The sequence below is a fragment of the Petaurus breviceps genome, unplaced genomic scaffold (assembly GCF_028583685.1).
Source record: "Petaurus breviceps papuanus isolate PSGF00001 unplaced genomic scaffold, PetGlider_PUasm1.0 90903, whole genome shotgun sequence".
NCBI classification, from domain to species: domain Eukaryota; kingdom Metazoa; phylum Chordata; class Mammalia; order Diprotodontia; family Petauridae; genus Petaurus; species Petaurus breviceps.
This window is the reverse complement of record NW_027187376.1, coordinates 523,855-539,714: the sequence shown is the minus strand read 5'-3', so window position 1 is coordinate 539,714 and position 15,860 is coordinate 523,855. Positions and strand designations below refer to the sequence as shown.

At 40.5% G+C, this 15,860-nt stretch overlaps 1 protein-coding gene across 2 annotated transcripts in view; it reads left to right on the top strand.

Moving 5' to 3' along the window:
* ARPC2 (actin related protein 2/3 complex subunit 2) overlaps positions 1–15,258 on the top strand; it is a 38,750-nt gene extending 23,492 nt beyond the window's left edge. For both annotated transcript variants that reach the window (XM_069075163.1, XM_069075162.1), the window contains exons 7-10: positions 8,539–8,665; positions 10,565–10,665; positions 11,156–11,256; positions 14,781–15,258. In XM_069075163.1, coding sequence (XP_068931264.1) covers positions 8,539–8,665; positions 10,565–10,665; positions 11,156–11,256; positions 14,781–14,805 — 354 coding nt within the window. In that variant the 3' untranslated portion in view covers positions 14,806–15,258. The remainder of the gene's footprint in view (positions 1–8,538; positions 8,666–10,564; positions 10,666–11,155; positions 11,257–14,780) is intronic.
* The last annotated feature ends 602 nt before the right edge of the window (positions 15,259–15,860 follow it).

Sequence of the window (15,860 nt, the reverse complement as noted above, 5' to 3'; positions counted from 1 at the left end):
CCTTTGTCTATAAGTTTAAACCCCATCTTTGAAAGTGAGGACATTAGGAGAGTTATCTAAAAGGAAAGGAAGAGAAACACTTGCATTTTTGTTGCTAGTTTCTTGGGGGCATAAAAACCCAACTGGAAACATGGATATGAAGTTATAAAGCTTTCTGCCTATTTGCTCTCTGCAAATTCAGAGAACTGAGAGAATGTATTGGTAATGACAAAAAGACACTCTTGCTGTTTTGTTAGACTTTAAAACCATCTACCCAAAACCTGCTTCTGGGCTCTGACTGTTTAAATATTTTAAGATGAAAAATACAGATACAAAGCATAAAAGAAACATGTGCTTGGACTCAAAACAGGGTCACTTCTCATTTCTTTGTAGCTACCCATACTGCTATCTGGATACATCTTGAGCAAAATAAATTGACCTTATCATTTGGTAAAAAGACTTCACAGTTTGCTTTTCTGCTTTGAGCCCCTTAATTGAATTCTTTGTTGCGTTTCACTGTACTTAAAAGTAAAAGGGCCTGGAGTTCTATCCTCTCACCCCTATCTCAGATAACGTAGTGTTCCACTTTGGCACATTTGCTTTGTAGTCGTACGGAACTAACTTAAAATTGAAATCTGGAACCTAAGAGAAGAATCTGATAAATGTTCAATCTTACTAGAAAGCTCATGATTTTAGAGACAACAGTCTTACCATGGTATTTAAAGATTAGGACTTCGCTGTGATTCCTTTTATATCATAGCAAGTACAAAGATTTAGTACAGTACCTATGAAAAATACTCCTAGTCTCTTCTAGAATTAAAGAAAGGGACGTCTTTTAGGTTTACCGTGCCTTTGCAGTTTTGGAGAAGGAGAAGGATGGCACATTGTATCCAAATCTGAATAGTGGTAACTTGTCATAGTTACAGTGGAGTGTGCCAGTGAGAAATAAATGGAAAGTAGAGGAGAGTGTGAGATTTAGGAAACCATCTAAGAGACTTAAAAAATAGGGGACGGCTAGGTGGCGCAGTGAGGAAAGCACTGGCCCTGGAGTCAGAAGGACCCAAGTTCAGTTCCGGCCTCAGACACTTAACACCTACACAAAAAATTTAGCCGTGTAACCTTGGGCAAGTTACTTCACCCCAATTGCCCTCCAAAAAAAAAAAGGGGCAAAAAAAAATAATGACACTAAACAGGTCAGACTGTTTAGAAAGTCTTCTGTATATTTCAATGTACAGAATTGGTTTCTTAGTAATATACTCTCGTGTCCAATTACACAAGTTATCTTCCAAAAATCCTCTACCAAAAATTTGTATTTGTAGTTCTGTTTCTCCTGTTCATGCTAACAAAACGATTGGATTTTATTTTGAGCTTTGGCAACTTTCTCATTCTATCTGCAGCAGCAGTTATTCTTAAAGCCTGGCTATCCCTGTGAGAAAAAAAACACCAAAACTTACATGTTACTTACCAAAATAAAATAAATAACCAAGAAACCTGGAGGAGAAAGAAAATGGAGATGGAATCACATATATAACTTCTTTCTCCTAGTAGATTTTTGTCGGTTAACTCTAGAAGGATGTTGTCGCTTATTTCACCATGCAGATCGAGAGTGTGATTTACAGCAAGTGTTGTTCACTATTGGTTGGTTGTTGTCCTTCGTTCTCAAAGAGGACCAAAATGACATCACTGCTAGAGTCAAGTTACACTGTGTCTTCACTGTGGTTGATCAGACCAGTGCAAGCTCAGAATGTTCTACCACAAGTCAGGCACAAATAGTCCATGTGAACATTTGGGGCGGATTCTCTAAATTTGTGCATCTTGCATTTCTTTGGAGCTATTTTGATTTTGCTTTGCTATAGGAAATAACGGATAGTTCAGCCAGGTTCCTGACTTGAATGCAGACCTGTGAGTAAGTTCAGTAATGTTTACCAGCCAGAAATATCTCCTGGATATTTCCCACCTGAGATCAGTCACAAAGTCTGGTAGAAAACAGGAGCACAGTGTCCATGCCAGTACCATATGTTGTGTTTTCAGCAGTTGTCCAAATAGATTTTTATTTATAGAATCATAAAATCAGCCAGACATAGTGGTGCATGCCTAGAACCCTGCTACCAGGGAAACAGAAGCTGATAGATCACTGAAAAGCTCACATTCATCTAGGTTGTAATATACAGAATTCCTTATAATATAGTATAATTATCTCTTCTTACAGATGAGGAGAGTGAGGGTCCTAGTGGTTCAGTAACTTCCTCATTAACCCAGCTACATTAGTCCAGTACTTCTTAAACCTTTTTTCCACTCTCCACCCCTTCACACTTCTTATACTGTTTTAAGAAATGCTGGTTTAGTCATTTTCAGTAGTGTCCAACTCTTCATGACCCCTTTTGAGGGTCACAAGATACTTGACAGATACTGGAGTGATTTACCATTTCCTTCTCCAGGTCATTTTACAGATGGGGAAACCGAGGTGAACAGGGTCACACAGCTAGTAAGTGTCTGAGGACAATTTTGAACTCAGGTCTTCTTGACTCCAGACCTAAAGACTCTATCCACTGTGCCACCTAGCTGCCTTATTAACCTGGCTAGGAGAGGTTACATAGCCTGGATTTTTGACTCCCAGATCTTAGATTCATTCCACAATAGCACAGCTGCTCCCAAGTATCCTTTCCTGTCTCCGCTTCATCTACTTTTCTTTAGGCTAAATTGCCCCGTTTTGTCTGATCTTCATTTTGAGTGTCTATTCTAGGCACCCTTTTCCATACCTCAGCTTATCAGTGTCTGAACAGGGCACACTCAGACTGAACACTCACTTTTTTTGCCTGCTATGTAACAGTTGACATTGTATTGAGCTTGCAATAAAACAAGTTAGGTTGTTCTTTTTTTCTCTCCAACTAATCCATTCTCTCTGTCCTACTCACTCTGAACAGCAGCAGTCAGTCCTGTTCTTTCTTGGCTCTTCTTCTAATCCCTAATATACTCAAAGGCATCTGTGATCTCAGCAGTTTGAATGTGCCCTCCAGTGAAGCAGCTTTCAACCCTTTCATGCCCATCTTGGGTACATGTCATACAGTTATTTTCTTTCCCTACCCTGCCAATCAGAAACTGAAATCAGTGCCACATCATACTCAAATTTCTGTCATTTTTTTTATCGGTTCCTCCTTATTGACCAGAAATAGGTACAGAATGACAGTTCCCCTTGTTATTGAAGTGATCTAAGCCAGAAGAATAATTTCTATGAGGACAGCAGCTTGAAGGACCTAAAAACTCTAATCAGTATGAGAATGGCCATTTAGGTCTCCAGTGGGCATAAGATAAAGTACCTAACTCCTGACAGAGGCACCAGACTAAAAGTAGAGAACAAGACATGCATTTTTTTTAACCTGGCCACTTTGTGCATTTCATTTACTTGACAATTATTTGTTATGAAGGTTATTTTCCTTTCTCTTGAGAGAGTTAAACACTGCAAATGCCAAAAATAGAGAATCATCAAAACTTTTTTTTTTGTGCCCAGACAAGAAGCTCAGAAGAAATATGGACAAGCAGGACAATTTTGAAAGTAATGTGTGACATTATATACTTTTTTCCCCAAAAAACACCAGTGGTATGAAATGGAGACTCAATTTCATATACAGTTCTCTTTTTGTATTCTATGTATATGGAACTTTTGGTGTTTAAGTTCAGGATAAAAATAAACCTTTTTAAAAGAATGAACTGAGTGCAAGTGTCAAAAATGTATTCACAGCTTGTTCTTTGCAGAAAGTCTCAATAGGTCCTTTCTCTGTCCAGCCTCTTAGTTTGTGGTCTCCTTCTAGAATTCAGCATGTTTTATTCTCCTGTTTGGGTTTCCAGTGCCTGCATTCACATCAGTACAACACTTGTTCCTTCTTTCCTTAACCACAGGTTCACTATCATGTATCTTTCCTTTGTTTGTGGATGTCCTCACAGGAGTGCGTCTCTTGAAGTATACTGCTCATCCAGCTTCTTGTGTATAAGGCACATGCACTTTTGTTGTCATGTTGTAGTCACGAGTCACATCCAGACAACTCAGCACTACCAGTGATTTTGACTCTACTTTTTGTGTTGATTTCTAGTTCATTTAATTCTCTTACTCTGAATTTATGGATAGTCACTTTGGAAATAAAGGTTATTAGAATTGCCTCTCTTCTTGGACATTGTCTCCTGTGAAGTCTCCACTAATAGTCTTCTTCCTGTGTCCTAGCCTTTCCTGTTTGTATTTGACTTAGGAGAGATTTATGGGTAATTTTCACCACAACCTCCCCTCCATTTTGAGTTTAAAGGAGGGTTTCTTAATGGATTTGTTGTTGTTATTGTTACAAGGAGCCTTTTGACAGTCTGAGGCCTATGGACCCCTTCTCAGAAGAGTATTTTTATTTGTTTATTTATTTTTTGCCTTTTGGAGGGCAATTGGGGCTAAGTGACTCACATGGCTAGGCTAATGTTTGTGTTAAGTGTCTGAGGCCAGATTTGAACTCAGGTCCTCCTGACTCCAAGGTTGGTGCTCTATTCACTGCACCACCTAGCCGCCCAGAAGAGTATTTTTAAATGCATAAAATATATAGGATTACAATGGAAACCAATTGTACGGAAATAATTATTAAAATATTTTAAAAGAAGGTCATGGACACCAAGTTAAAGAACCCCTCGTTTAAGGCTTCTTGACCAGATTCATAAGCCTCCAAGAAAATTTTTTATGGCTGCTTTCAATTCCCAAGCAAAAATAACAGATCAAGTGCCATTCTAGCTAGAGGTTTTTCCCCATTTCCACAGCTCTTAATGTCTTCCCCTCTAAGGCTTCCTTCCATCTAATCTGCCTTTATTTTCTGCAAACCAGTTTATATACACATTAAGTTATTCATTAGAATTTAAACTTCTTGAGGGCAGGCTCTGTTGTTGCTTTTCATATTCATGTGTGTGTGTATTAAATTTTTCAACACAAGTCTGGAATTACAGTTAAAAAAAAATGTCTCTGTTTCTTCTTGGCAACTCCAGTCTCAGTTGAAGTTAATATTTGTATGAAGTTTGAGATAAATACTTGTAAGTTTTCAGTCCATTTTTATTCTTACCTCTCATCTCTGTATTTCTTCACATTTAATTATTCAGGAGAGATTTCTTCAAATTTATCTGATTTTTGGAAATGTGGGGACGTAACTTTTTTTAAAGTTTATTAGATATAATAGGGTAGTGATGCATTGATTGGCCTATACATAATAAGCACTTAACAGATTCTTCTTGATTGATCGTTTCTTTATCTTAAGGCCTGATCTAGAAACCTAAATCCTATTAATAATAACTCAGGTTCATATAACACTTTAAGATTTCTGATGTCCTTTACATACATTTTATCTTATTTGGTCTTCAGAATAATCCTGTAAAGTATATGAATTATCTCCATTTTACAGGTGTGGAAATTGACTCTGATGTTAAGTATCTGAAGCAGGATTCAAACCCAAGTCTTTCTAACTTCTCGTTCAGCCATTTGTCCACTATACATACAGTGTTCTCTGACACTGTCTTTTAAACTAGCTACCCCAATTTTTTTCCTCACTCAAAAAGAAATTTACCCAAAATCTGGATCCTTAGCCAGTGGACCTGCTATTATCAGATAAGAGGGGAAATGAATAAAAGTTAAGAAGTTTTTAAACCTTTGGCAGAATAAAAAGGTGTTTTCTAGTGCGAATCAATTCCAAAAAACCTTACTTAGCAGTTCAGAAGCATCTGTAAAAACTTAACTCCCCAAGCCACAGGAATTTCCATTCTGAGTCAGCTAACTCCCTCTCTCTCTAAGCAGTTCCCTTTACAACAGTCAGCTAAGTAAGAAATGTGAGCCTATTTCTTCTGAAGTTTCATCCTTTTGAGGAGAGAATATATGTAAAAGGAAACTGAGCAAGCCCAAATCAAATCCACAAGCTTAAGTGCTTCCTATATGCCAAGCCATTGTACTAAGCACTAGTCAAAACCAGGTTCTTCCCTCACCCCCAAAAAAGTCACTGACAGCATGTAAAGAATGGGGTGTATGGTACAGATGAAAGGCACAACCTCAAGCAGGTGGGATTGGAACTGGGTTTTGAAGGAAGTCAGGTAACCCAAGAGGTAGAAGTAAGGCATTCAGGTGTCCCAGGAATGAGAGACAGCCAGTGCCAGGATTGTGGACTAGGAGGTAAAACAACCTGATGGAGGGATTCTGGGTATACCAGTGTTGCTATAATGTAGAGCCGTGTGAGAGAGTAGATTGTAAATAGGTTGTGGAAAAGTAGGAAGGGCCCAGCCCAGGTGATGAAAAGCTTTGATTGCCAGAAAAGGAGTTAGTACAGGATCCTGAAGATAATAGTGAGCCATGTTGGGTTTGAAATGGGGCCATCCCATTCTTGATGTCCAGAAGGCAATTGATGATGAAAGACTAGAACTCAACTCCTAGAAATTGATGGGGTCAACAAACAATAGTTTAGAATGAAAATAAAAGGGGGCCCAGGATAGAATCTTGGAGACAACTACATTTAGCATTCCTAACATGGATGAAGAACCAGCAACAGACTCTGGGAAAAGGGGGGATTGGGTAGATAGATGGAGGAGAGCAGTGTCAAGAAAGTCTGAAGAGAAGAATAATGTCAAATGCTGTAGAGAAAGAGAGCTCAAGAAGGATCAGAATTGAAAAAGATCATTGGACAATATATAGTAATATAAGATTTTTTTAATGTGTTGATTAGTTTTGCTGAATTTTTTTCCCTTTATTTTTTTGTTATAAGACATGGTTCTCTGGAAGAGGGAAGAGATATACAGAGGAAGTCTGTATAAAAGTGATATGAAAACAATATCCAAAATCTTTTTTTTAATTTGAAGGAAATCATTGGTAACCTTGGAGAGGGGAGTTTAAATTGAATGGTAGCATCATAAACCAGATTACAAGGTTTAGAAGCAAGGAAGAGGAGAGGAAATAGAGGTGTCAGGTGCCTTCCCCTATCCCCATAAGGCATCAGTTATTTCATGAGTCACTCAAGCCAGTAGAGTGAGAATGCAGAATGGTAGTAGTGAAGAGAAGTATAAAAGGCCTGGGAAGGAAAGAAGGGGTCTGCCTGTGAAGAGTTTCAAATGCCAATCTAAAGAATTTATATCTTATCCTAAAGCAGAGGTTCTTTAAGCTTTTTGTGTGTTCTCTGAAGCTGTGGACCTTCTCCCAGAATCACATTTTTAAATGTTTGAAATGCATATAATTACAAAGGAGGTATACTGAAATACAGTATGCAGATTTTTTTTAAGAAACAAGTTCATAGATCCTAGAACTCTAACTCATAACTTCTGTCCTAGAAATACTGGGAAGCCATCAGTAGGAGTAATATAATCAGGCCTATATTTTTTAATTTATTGGCTGTTTGCTAGGATATAGTATTGATGTTTACTCCCTGTTTTGTATTGACCCAGGTCCTCAAGGCCAAAAGCCTTTGAATATTAAGCACTTGGTTTTTAACTTAGTGTTCCCTTTAAGTGGTTAACCTATACAGGCATACCCCGGAGATATTGCAGGTTCAGTTCCAGACTAACACAGTAAAGCAAATAGCACAGTAAAGTGAGTCACATGAATTTTTTGGTTTCCCAGTGCATATGAAAGTTGTGTTTACACTGTACTATAGTCTGTTAAGTGTGCAGTCATATTATGTCTAAAAAATAATGTACATAACTTAATTTTAACATACCTTACTGCTATAAAAAAAAAAGCTAACCGTCATCTGAGCCTTCAGTGAGTCATAGTTTTTTGCTGTCGAGGGGGAGGGTCATGCCTGTATCTTGATGGCTGCTGACTGATCAGGGTGGTAGTTGTTGAAGGCTGGGGGTATAACTATAAGCTATAACAGTTCCTCACAATAAGACAACAGTGAACTTTGCCACATCAATTGACTCTTTCATGAAAGATTTCTCAGTAGCATGTGATGCTAGAACCCTGCCACTTCTTTTAAAAATGAAGTTTATGCAGTCTTCAGTATTATTGCATCTCAGGGAATAGAGAGGCCGTAGGCAAGGGAGAGGGATAGGGGAACAGCCAGTTGGTGGAGCCGTCAGAACACACAACATTTATTGGTTAAGTTTTCCATCTTAAATGGGCACAGTTCATCACAAAACAGTTACAATAGTAACATCACAGATCATCGTAACAGACATAATAACAATGGGAAAAGTTTGAAATTTTGTGAGAATTACCAAAATGTCACACAGAGATATGATGTGAGCACATGCTTTTAGAAAAATGGCATTTATAGACTTGCTTACCTGTCACAAGTCTTCAGTTTGCCGCTTTTTTTTTTTAAAGCATCGTCTGCAAAGTGAAGCACAATAAAATAAGACATGCCTGTAGTACATATTTAAAATTTGCTACAAGTAGGCACCAGAAGTTCTCCAATGACATCCTCAAAAAGGACAGAAAAACCCATAACTCTCCTTCCCTTCCCTGCCCCATCGAACCCAGCAGTTCCAGGAGGTTTCCCCCAAGCATGAATTTGTCTCCCATCTGATGTTAAGTTATCTTCTTTACCTTTTCTTTCATCTTTGAAGGAGTTCAAAGAAGGACGCAGGGCTAGCCACACAGCTCCACAGGTCCTCTTCAGCCACAGGGAACCTCCTTTAGAGCTGAAAGACACAGATGCTGCTGTGGGCGACAATATTGGCTATATCACTTTTGGTGAGTTGAACAGAATTTGGGACCTTCAGTAGTGACCTCAGAATACTGAACACTGATAGAGCTTGCTCACGTTGACGTGGACAGCAGCAAGAATTCTCGAACCTCAATAGCCGGGAGAGTGGGATATGTAGCTGGGAGTCTTCAGTTACTGGACAGCTCTAGTGCTTTGGCTTTTTTCTTCAACTACTTTGCACACTTGCCTCATGGAGAGAGATTCTTAGCTTTTTGTTTAGGGAATGAAGGGAAGGCTGAATAATTTCATCAGTGTAGCAGAATCTTAATGTGGAAGATCCTTTCCCCATTTCCCGATGTAGGTCAAATGACCACTTCATATGGGACCCTAAGAGAATTAAGTGACTTGGGATGTCAAGGTCATACATATTCTGTCAAATGGATCCTTTAAGCCACTCTAACCACACTATCTCTCTTTTTTTTAATGACATGATCATTAAATGCCCTGGGCATATACCACCCTCTCCTGACCATTTCTGAGCTACAACGATTCTACTTTTAAAAATGTATAAAATAACTGCCTAACTGAAGGTTTTTAGTTTTTTGCTCCCTAAATCCTCAGCCAGGATTGATTCACCCCAAACCCTTTCACTAAAGTAATGAATCTGCCCTTCCTGCAGTTTCCTTTGTCTTTTGGAACTGGAAGGTTGTTCAGGGCAATCTGGAGTCGATTCTTATGGACTATTCTTTGGAGGAATTTAATTGCATTTAATATGCCTGAAAGGGTGAGCTTTCAGAGATTTTTGCAAGAGCCCAGAGAAGACTGCTTTGACAGTGGAGTTAAAAAAACAGAACTAACATGGAAGACAAAATCTACCATAAATAATTACATGAGCACCTCAGTAATTGCCTGGACCTAAAGAGTAGATCCCCATAACCAGGACACAGGATCTATTAGATAAATAGGAACAAAAAAATAAACTGTCTTGGTACTTTGGAATTAACACCTGTCCCACAGGAGTAAAAGGATTTCCAAGCTGTCTGGGTCTCTTGTCTCCTTTCTAGTTAGGGCTTCCAGGGGTTTTACTAATAGTTGGGGTTTTTTGTTGTTTTGTTAAATATTTCCCAGTGAAATGAAACTGTTTTTAAAAATTTTGAGTTCCTCACTCTCCCTCCCTCTTACCATACCCCCCTCCTTGAGACAAGCAATTAGATATCGGTTATACATGTGAAGTCACACAAAGTATATTTCCATATTAGCCGTGTTGCAAAAGAAAACACAAAGAAAATAAAGTTTAAAAAGGTATGCTTTAGCCTGCATTCAGAGTTCATTAGTTCTCTCTCTCTCTCTCTCTCTCTCTCTCTCTGGAGCTGGAGAGCATTTTTCATCATAAATCTTGGGAATACTAATAGAGCTTTAAAGATTATATGCAGTGTCTCCCAAGAGCCTCTCCTTGCTTCAGTAACAAGATGACTAGACAGGTGGTTTGGCTCTTTTCATGAGTGATTAATGTAGATTATTTCCTACAGTCTGACACTACCTCCATCCCACAGGGAATTGTCTGATGTCTCCATAGGAACCAGTAGCCCTGGCATGAATTGGGAACAAATTCCAAAAAGAAAAGTACATTCCTAGAATTATGAACTAGAATGGTAGTTCAGAGGGGAAACTTCATCTCTTTGTGGAGTTCCATTCTGAACAAGGCTCCCCTTTGCCTTTGGTATCCACGCAGCTTCCTTCTTGCTCTCACTTCAGAATGCAGTCGTTCATTGCCACAAGCAATAGCTGAGATTACCTAGGAAGCAGTCCCCATAGCTTGTATGTGATTAAGTGAGTGGGATGTGCTTAAGAGAAGAAAAAAGAGATCAAGCTGAAACCTTCTGTTCCTTCCACACTTCTTGGAATCCTACGGAGCATACTGGTGACTTCTTTTGTTCCTTCTCTAGTGCTGTTCCCCCGCCATACTAATGCTAATGCCAGAGACAACACCATTAATTTGATTCACACATTCCGGGATTACCTGCACTATCACATCAAATGCTCTAAGGTAAGAGAGACCCACTAGGAGTTAATGAGCAGCTAGAGGAAATTTTCATGTCTTTCAGACTCCAGCATTGACAATCTGAGAAACTTTCCCTGCCACGGACTTGAATTCTTAACTGTTGGAAAATACAGAGTCCCTTAAAAAATAATTTCTGTTTCCTGTCAAAGTTTTCCCACTTACCCTTAGGCATTATCCTAACCTCCCCCACCCTCTACAAATACCTCCATCTTAGAGACTTCAGCCTGGATCCTATGTCTTCAAGGTTTTTACAGATCTCCCCAGCCTTGTCAACCCAAAAATGTATCTGCCACAGTTTAGGTCCCATCTATCTCAAAAAGAGAATCACCAATGGGAAGAACTCCAGGGGGGATACTACTTCCTAGCATCAAGATTTCCCATAGAATTGCTTCCTTGATGATAATCAAGATAACTTTATATAATTTTAATTTCAAAGCTGAGTTCCCCCTTCATCGTAAAATTTTTTTGTCTCCAGGCCTATATTCACACAAGAATGCGGGCAAAAACATCCGACTTCCTCAAGGTGCTGAATCGAGCACGCCCAGATGCAGAAAAAAAGGAAATGAAAACAATCACGTAAGTAGGACAGGTCTACATCAGCAGGGTTTCTGTCCTTTATTCTCTAGAAAAGAACATTGTATCTATTGACAATCTTTCTTAGGGCTTGGGTGCACAGTCAGCAAGGATTTAAGATAACATTTATAGGGAAGGCTGAGCTTACTTGTACCCAAATTCAAACATCGGCTAAGGAAAAATAGAATTTGTTTGATCCTTCTTTAGTAAACTAGGCATGCTTAAGTTGAAGGGTAGTTCTTTAGGCCATCGGAGAACTGAAGCCTTTTCAAGGGAGCAGCTTCATTGGCAAGACTGGGACCTAGAGCCGAGCCATGCTAGATGCCAGGCTACTTCTCCAGAGAAGTCTTTTTCACTTGAAAATGCTTGGCTTTTCTGCTGCTGTCAAAGAAGAGATAAGGCAGAGTAGAAACTTAAGCTCCCTATCATAGCCGTCAGGACAAAGGTCAGAAAACCTCAAGAGAGTCAGCTGGGACCCCTCCTGCCAGGGGCTTGGGCAAAAGTTAGTTCTTCTGTCTGTCTATAGAGTGCCAACAGTGTTTGCCCCAGAGATGATAGAAGTAGATTCCCCCAGCAGATATTAAGCACCTGCCATGTATACTAGACAGTGGAGGGAAATCCAAAATAAAAAAAGACTCTTCTTGCCTTCAGGGAGTTGACGGTCTAATAGAGTTTTCATTCCTGACTTCTCATGGTCATTCTTAGAAACCACCAAAGTGCTCCCGAGGCATGTTTGTTGAGATCTTTAAACTGAACTGGGGCGGCTAGGTGGTTCAGTGAATAGAGTACCAGCCCTGCAATCAGGAGGACCTGAGTTCAAATCCGTCCTCAGACACTTAACACTTAACTAGCCATGTGACCTTGGGCAAGTCACTTAACCCCAATTGTCCTGCCTTCGCCCCTCCAAAAAGTAAAAAATTTTTAAAATAATAAAAATTTAAAGTAAACTGAATCTGCCTTATCCCTTATAGCACTAGAGAGTCTCTATGTTCCTACTTACTTTCCCCTCTGTTTTGGTCTACATTTGGCAGGTGGATACATGCCTAGGACCTTTCTGGGGTGTGATTTCTTCCCCCCACCTCTGGATATGATACAAGCTCTCTCTAACTGAATCTGCCACTACTGCCATTCAGTTGGGGTGAAGAGGGCACCTGCTCTCCATGTCTCAGTATTGGAGGCTTGTGTTAGGAGTTTTCATTTACGGAAGTGTTAGGAATTCTGCCCAAAGTGCTCTTAATTTCTGACCTCTGGGGAATAGGGTCGTTCAGTTTTATGACAGCAATAAATTGATACTAGGAGACTTTTTTCAGCTCTTTGAATTAAGCCTGCCCCAGTAGATTTGCCACCGAGATCTGAGTGGGTCCTTCTGAAGAGATGGCTGGGGGCTGACCCAAGCACATCAGCATATGCCATGTGCTGCTTCCTCTGCTGCTTCTGGACAGATCCCTGGATGGGTGATATAGCCTATCTGTGCCTGGGATAGGGACGTGACAAACTGTACCCTGTGTTAAAGCAGACTCTCCCACTGCTCCCTGTTACAGTTCTTGTCCCTTCCTGAAGTTCACCATTTCCCCTTTCCCTGCTTGCTCTTCACAGGAGTTCCTATTTCACCAAGTACCACATGGGTGACCTCAGTCGTGAGGCCACTAGCTTCGAGCTGCATTCAGGGCCCAGTGGAGAGCCAGTCAGTTCAGTTGAGGCCAGGAGATGAGACGACAGATAGGTACAGCAGAAGGGAAGCTTTTGTCGGTCAGCCTGTCAGGACCCAGACAGGAAGGTTGGGTATCGTAAGTAGATAGTTACAGGATTGCCCTCGGGACGATCTACCCTGGTAACAGCTTGTCCACCTGGAGGAAGAACCAGACATAAACCTCACTATGTACCACCTGCTTTGCCAGCCAGTAAACAGGCAGCATCTCTTAATGGACATTTACTCCCTTCCAGGTTTCCCTACATAACCACATAGCCATCAAGTGTTTTCTGGGGCCAGACATCCCAGAGGTACCGATGGTTTTCACTTTCCTGCCCACCAAACTTTTAACAAAAGCTATTAAAGAGTAACACTGTGAGTGTAATATTTACCTTGTTTCCTCTTTTTACTTTCTGAATAAAATTCTAACAAATAAGAAAATGACAAAGACAGTGGCCATAGATAATTAGGGAGGAAGTAAGGGAAATGGGTAATTCCTAAACTATTTAACCCTGACTGGGAGTCAGACAATCCACTTCCCAGATGGAAACTGAATACACATGGAAAACAAGATTCCTCCTAGTGAAATACAGACGTTTTCCTGAGCTGGAAGAAAACAGTTCTTGAAGAAGCCTTGTAGGCATAACTTGCCTTTTTCCACAGCTTGTCTAGCCCCAGAGAGACTGCACAGCTCTGGAAACGAAGGGGAAAAGGAGAAGGTGGCCTTTCTTTGGTAGAAACGGGACCTGGGCAAGAGAATGATGCCAGCCTACTCTAGATATTTGGGGCTAGCATCTAGTACTCAAAAAAAACTTTTTTTAAAGAACTTGTTTGGGGTAGTATTTTTATTAACGAGGAGGTTTAATAAGGCCTAAATTCAGAGTAATTAGTCAGAATAGGTATTAAGCATCTGCTAAGTACCAGGCACTGTACAAGGCAACAGATGTCTATTTCCCACAAAAGATCTGGCTTCCTACAGTTTCAGCTCCAGCAGAGGAGCCTTATAGACCAGTGTGCAGGATTACTTCTCAATTCCTCATGAAAATTAGGAGTGCTTTCAAGCCTGGTCTGTGTCACAATCTTGGGGAAGAGGGAAGCTTCCTTTTAGCACTGAAGGGCAGGTGAACAGAGCCATAGATATTCTAAGAACCCTTAGGTCACCATCTAGAGCTCTTTCATAGAGCTGGCTTCCTCAGAATCTAATAGAAATAATTATGACATGACATCCTTGTCTAGAGCCAAGGACTCATTCTTTAATAACATTGAACTAGATGACCCCCTCTGAATTCCCTTTCAACCCTATATCTCTCATTCTGTGATCTTGATACTGTCCCCATGGTAAAAGGTACAAGACTGGCATCTTTCACTCATGCACATATGCACACACCCTGGCTAAATGGGAAAACCCTAACTGGTTTAAGGACTAAAAAGTCCAAGAAAGACAGATGGTTCCAGTCCAAATATGTATGATTACAAAATGGAGCTGTCCCCAGTCTTACTCCCATCCTGTCTTAATGTCCATATGTGTTTTTCCTGGCTTCTCGTGGTCATTCTTTGAAACCACTGAGGTGCTCAGCAGCTTCAGAAAAGAACTCTGTGAGAAGAGGGGGAAAGGCTGGTAAAAACTATCTCCAGATACCCTGTGGCTCTGGTTCTGTGGTAGTGAAAACATACCTCACGTACAGATGCCTTTCACACTCATAAGCCTGGCTCATCTTTCTCTTCCCTTTCTCCTCTCTTTTTCCTGTATTGTCTTGGGTGGCCACCTTAGAAACATTGTGGGGTGGGATGACTGACCAGCAAGAGCCCAGCCCTCACATTTCTTCTCTTTTCCAAGGGGGAAGACATTTTCATCCCGTTAAACTCATGGGAACAGAAGGAGAAGGAGGCTGACAACTGAAGGCTGGAGTACTTGCTACCGGATCTTCGTAGCTTTTAATATTGCACCTCTCCAGATTCTAAAGGAATTCTCCCATTTTGGTTCTATTTTGTACACGTTTGGAAAATAATCTACAGAATCGAGCTGTGCTTGCAAGGACTTCATAGTTCCCAAGAATTAAAAAAAAAAAAAGAATTCCACTTTGATCAATTTAATTCCTTTTCTTTATCTGTCCCTCACCTTCCACCACTTCCCTCCCTTCTCTTTCACCCTCTTTCCAAGCTGTTTTGCTTTGCAATACGTTACTGGTAATGAGTTGCAGGAAATACAATATTAACTTGTTTTTTTCCTCTAAGTATTTGAGTTTAAAACTCCTGTATCTAAAAATACGGTTGGGGTCATTAATAAAGAAAAATCTTTCTATCTTAAACAAGAAGTTGGTGAATTTCTGGTCTGATTGCAAAGCAGAGGGACCTGGGAAAGGGAGCCTAACCCAATGAAACAATACTAGATTTGAAGTTAAAAACAGTTCAAATTCGGACTCTGTTGCTTGTGATGGTTTTGGGCAAGTCACTAAAGCTCTCTGGGCCTCACTTTCCTCATCGCTGAAATGAGAGTGTTAGACTGAAACCTGACATCCTTTCCAACTCTAAGGCTGTGGTCCTGGAGTGCTGGACAAGGCCTAACTTGGCTTGAATGCTGGTGCCCAGCTGGCAAATCTGCAAGCCTAAAAGATACCTCAGGAGCATGTGATAGAAAAGGTAGCTAGCTAATAAAGCTGCTGAAAGTAATCTTAGAGCAGGGGTAGGGAGTCCCCTTAATGAAAGGATCTGTTCTGTAAAACTGACTCAGTCCAAAGGCTACACCCAAAGACGCAGAGGGCCTTCTGAGCTAAAAGCTTCAGGTTCCCCACCTGTCTGAAGTGTTGTAATGGGTTATCCAACTGGAAACACCCACTCTCAGTGTCTCTGGAGACACCCAGTGTGCTGAGTCACCCCCCCACCACACACACCCACCACCACCCTCCCTCACTCCCCC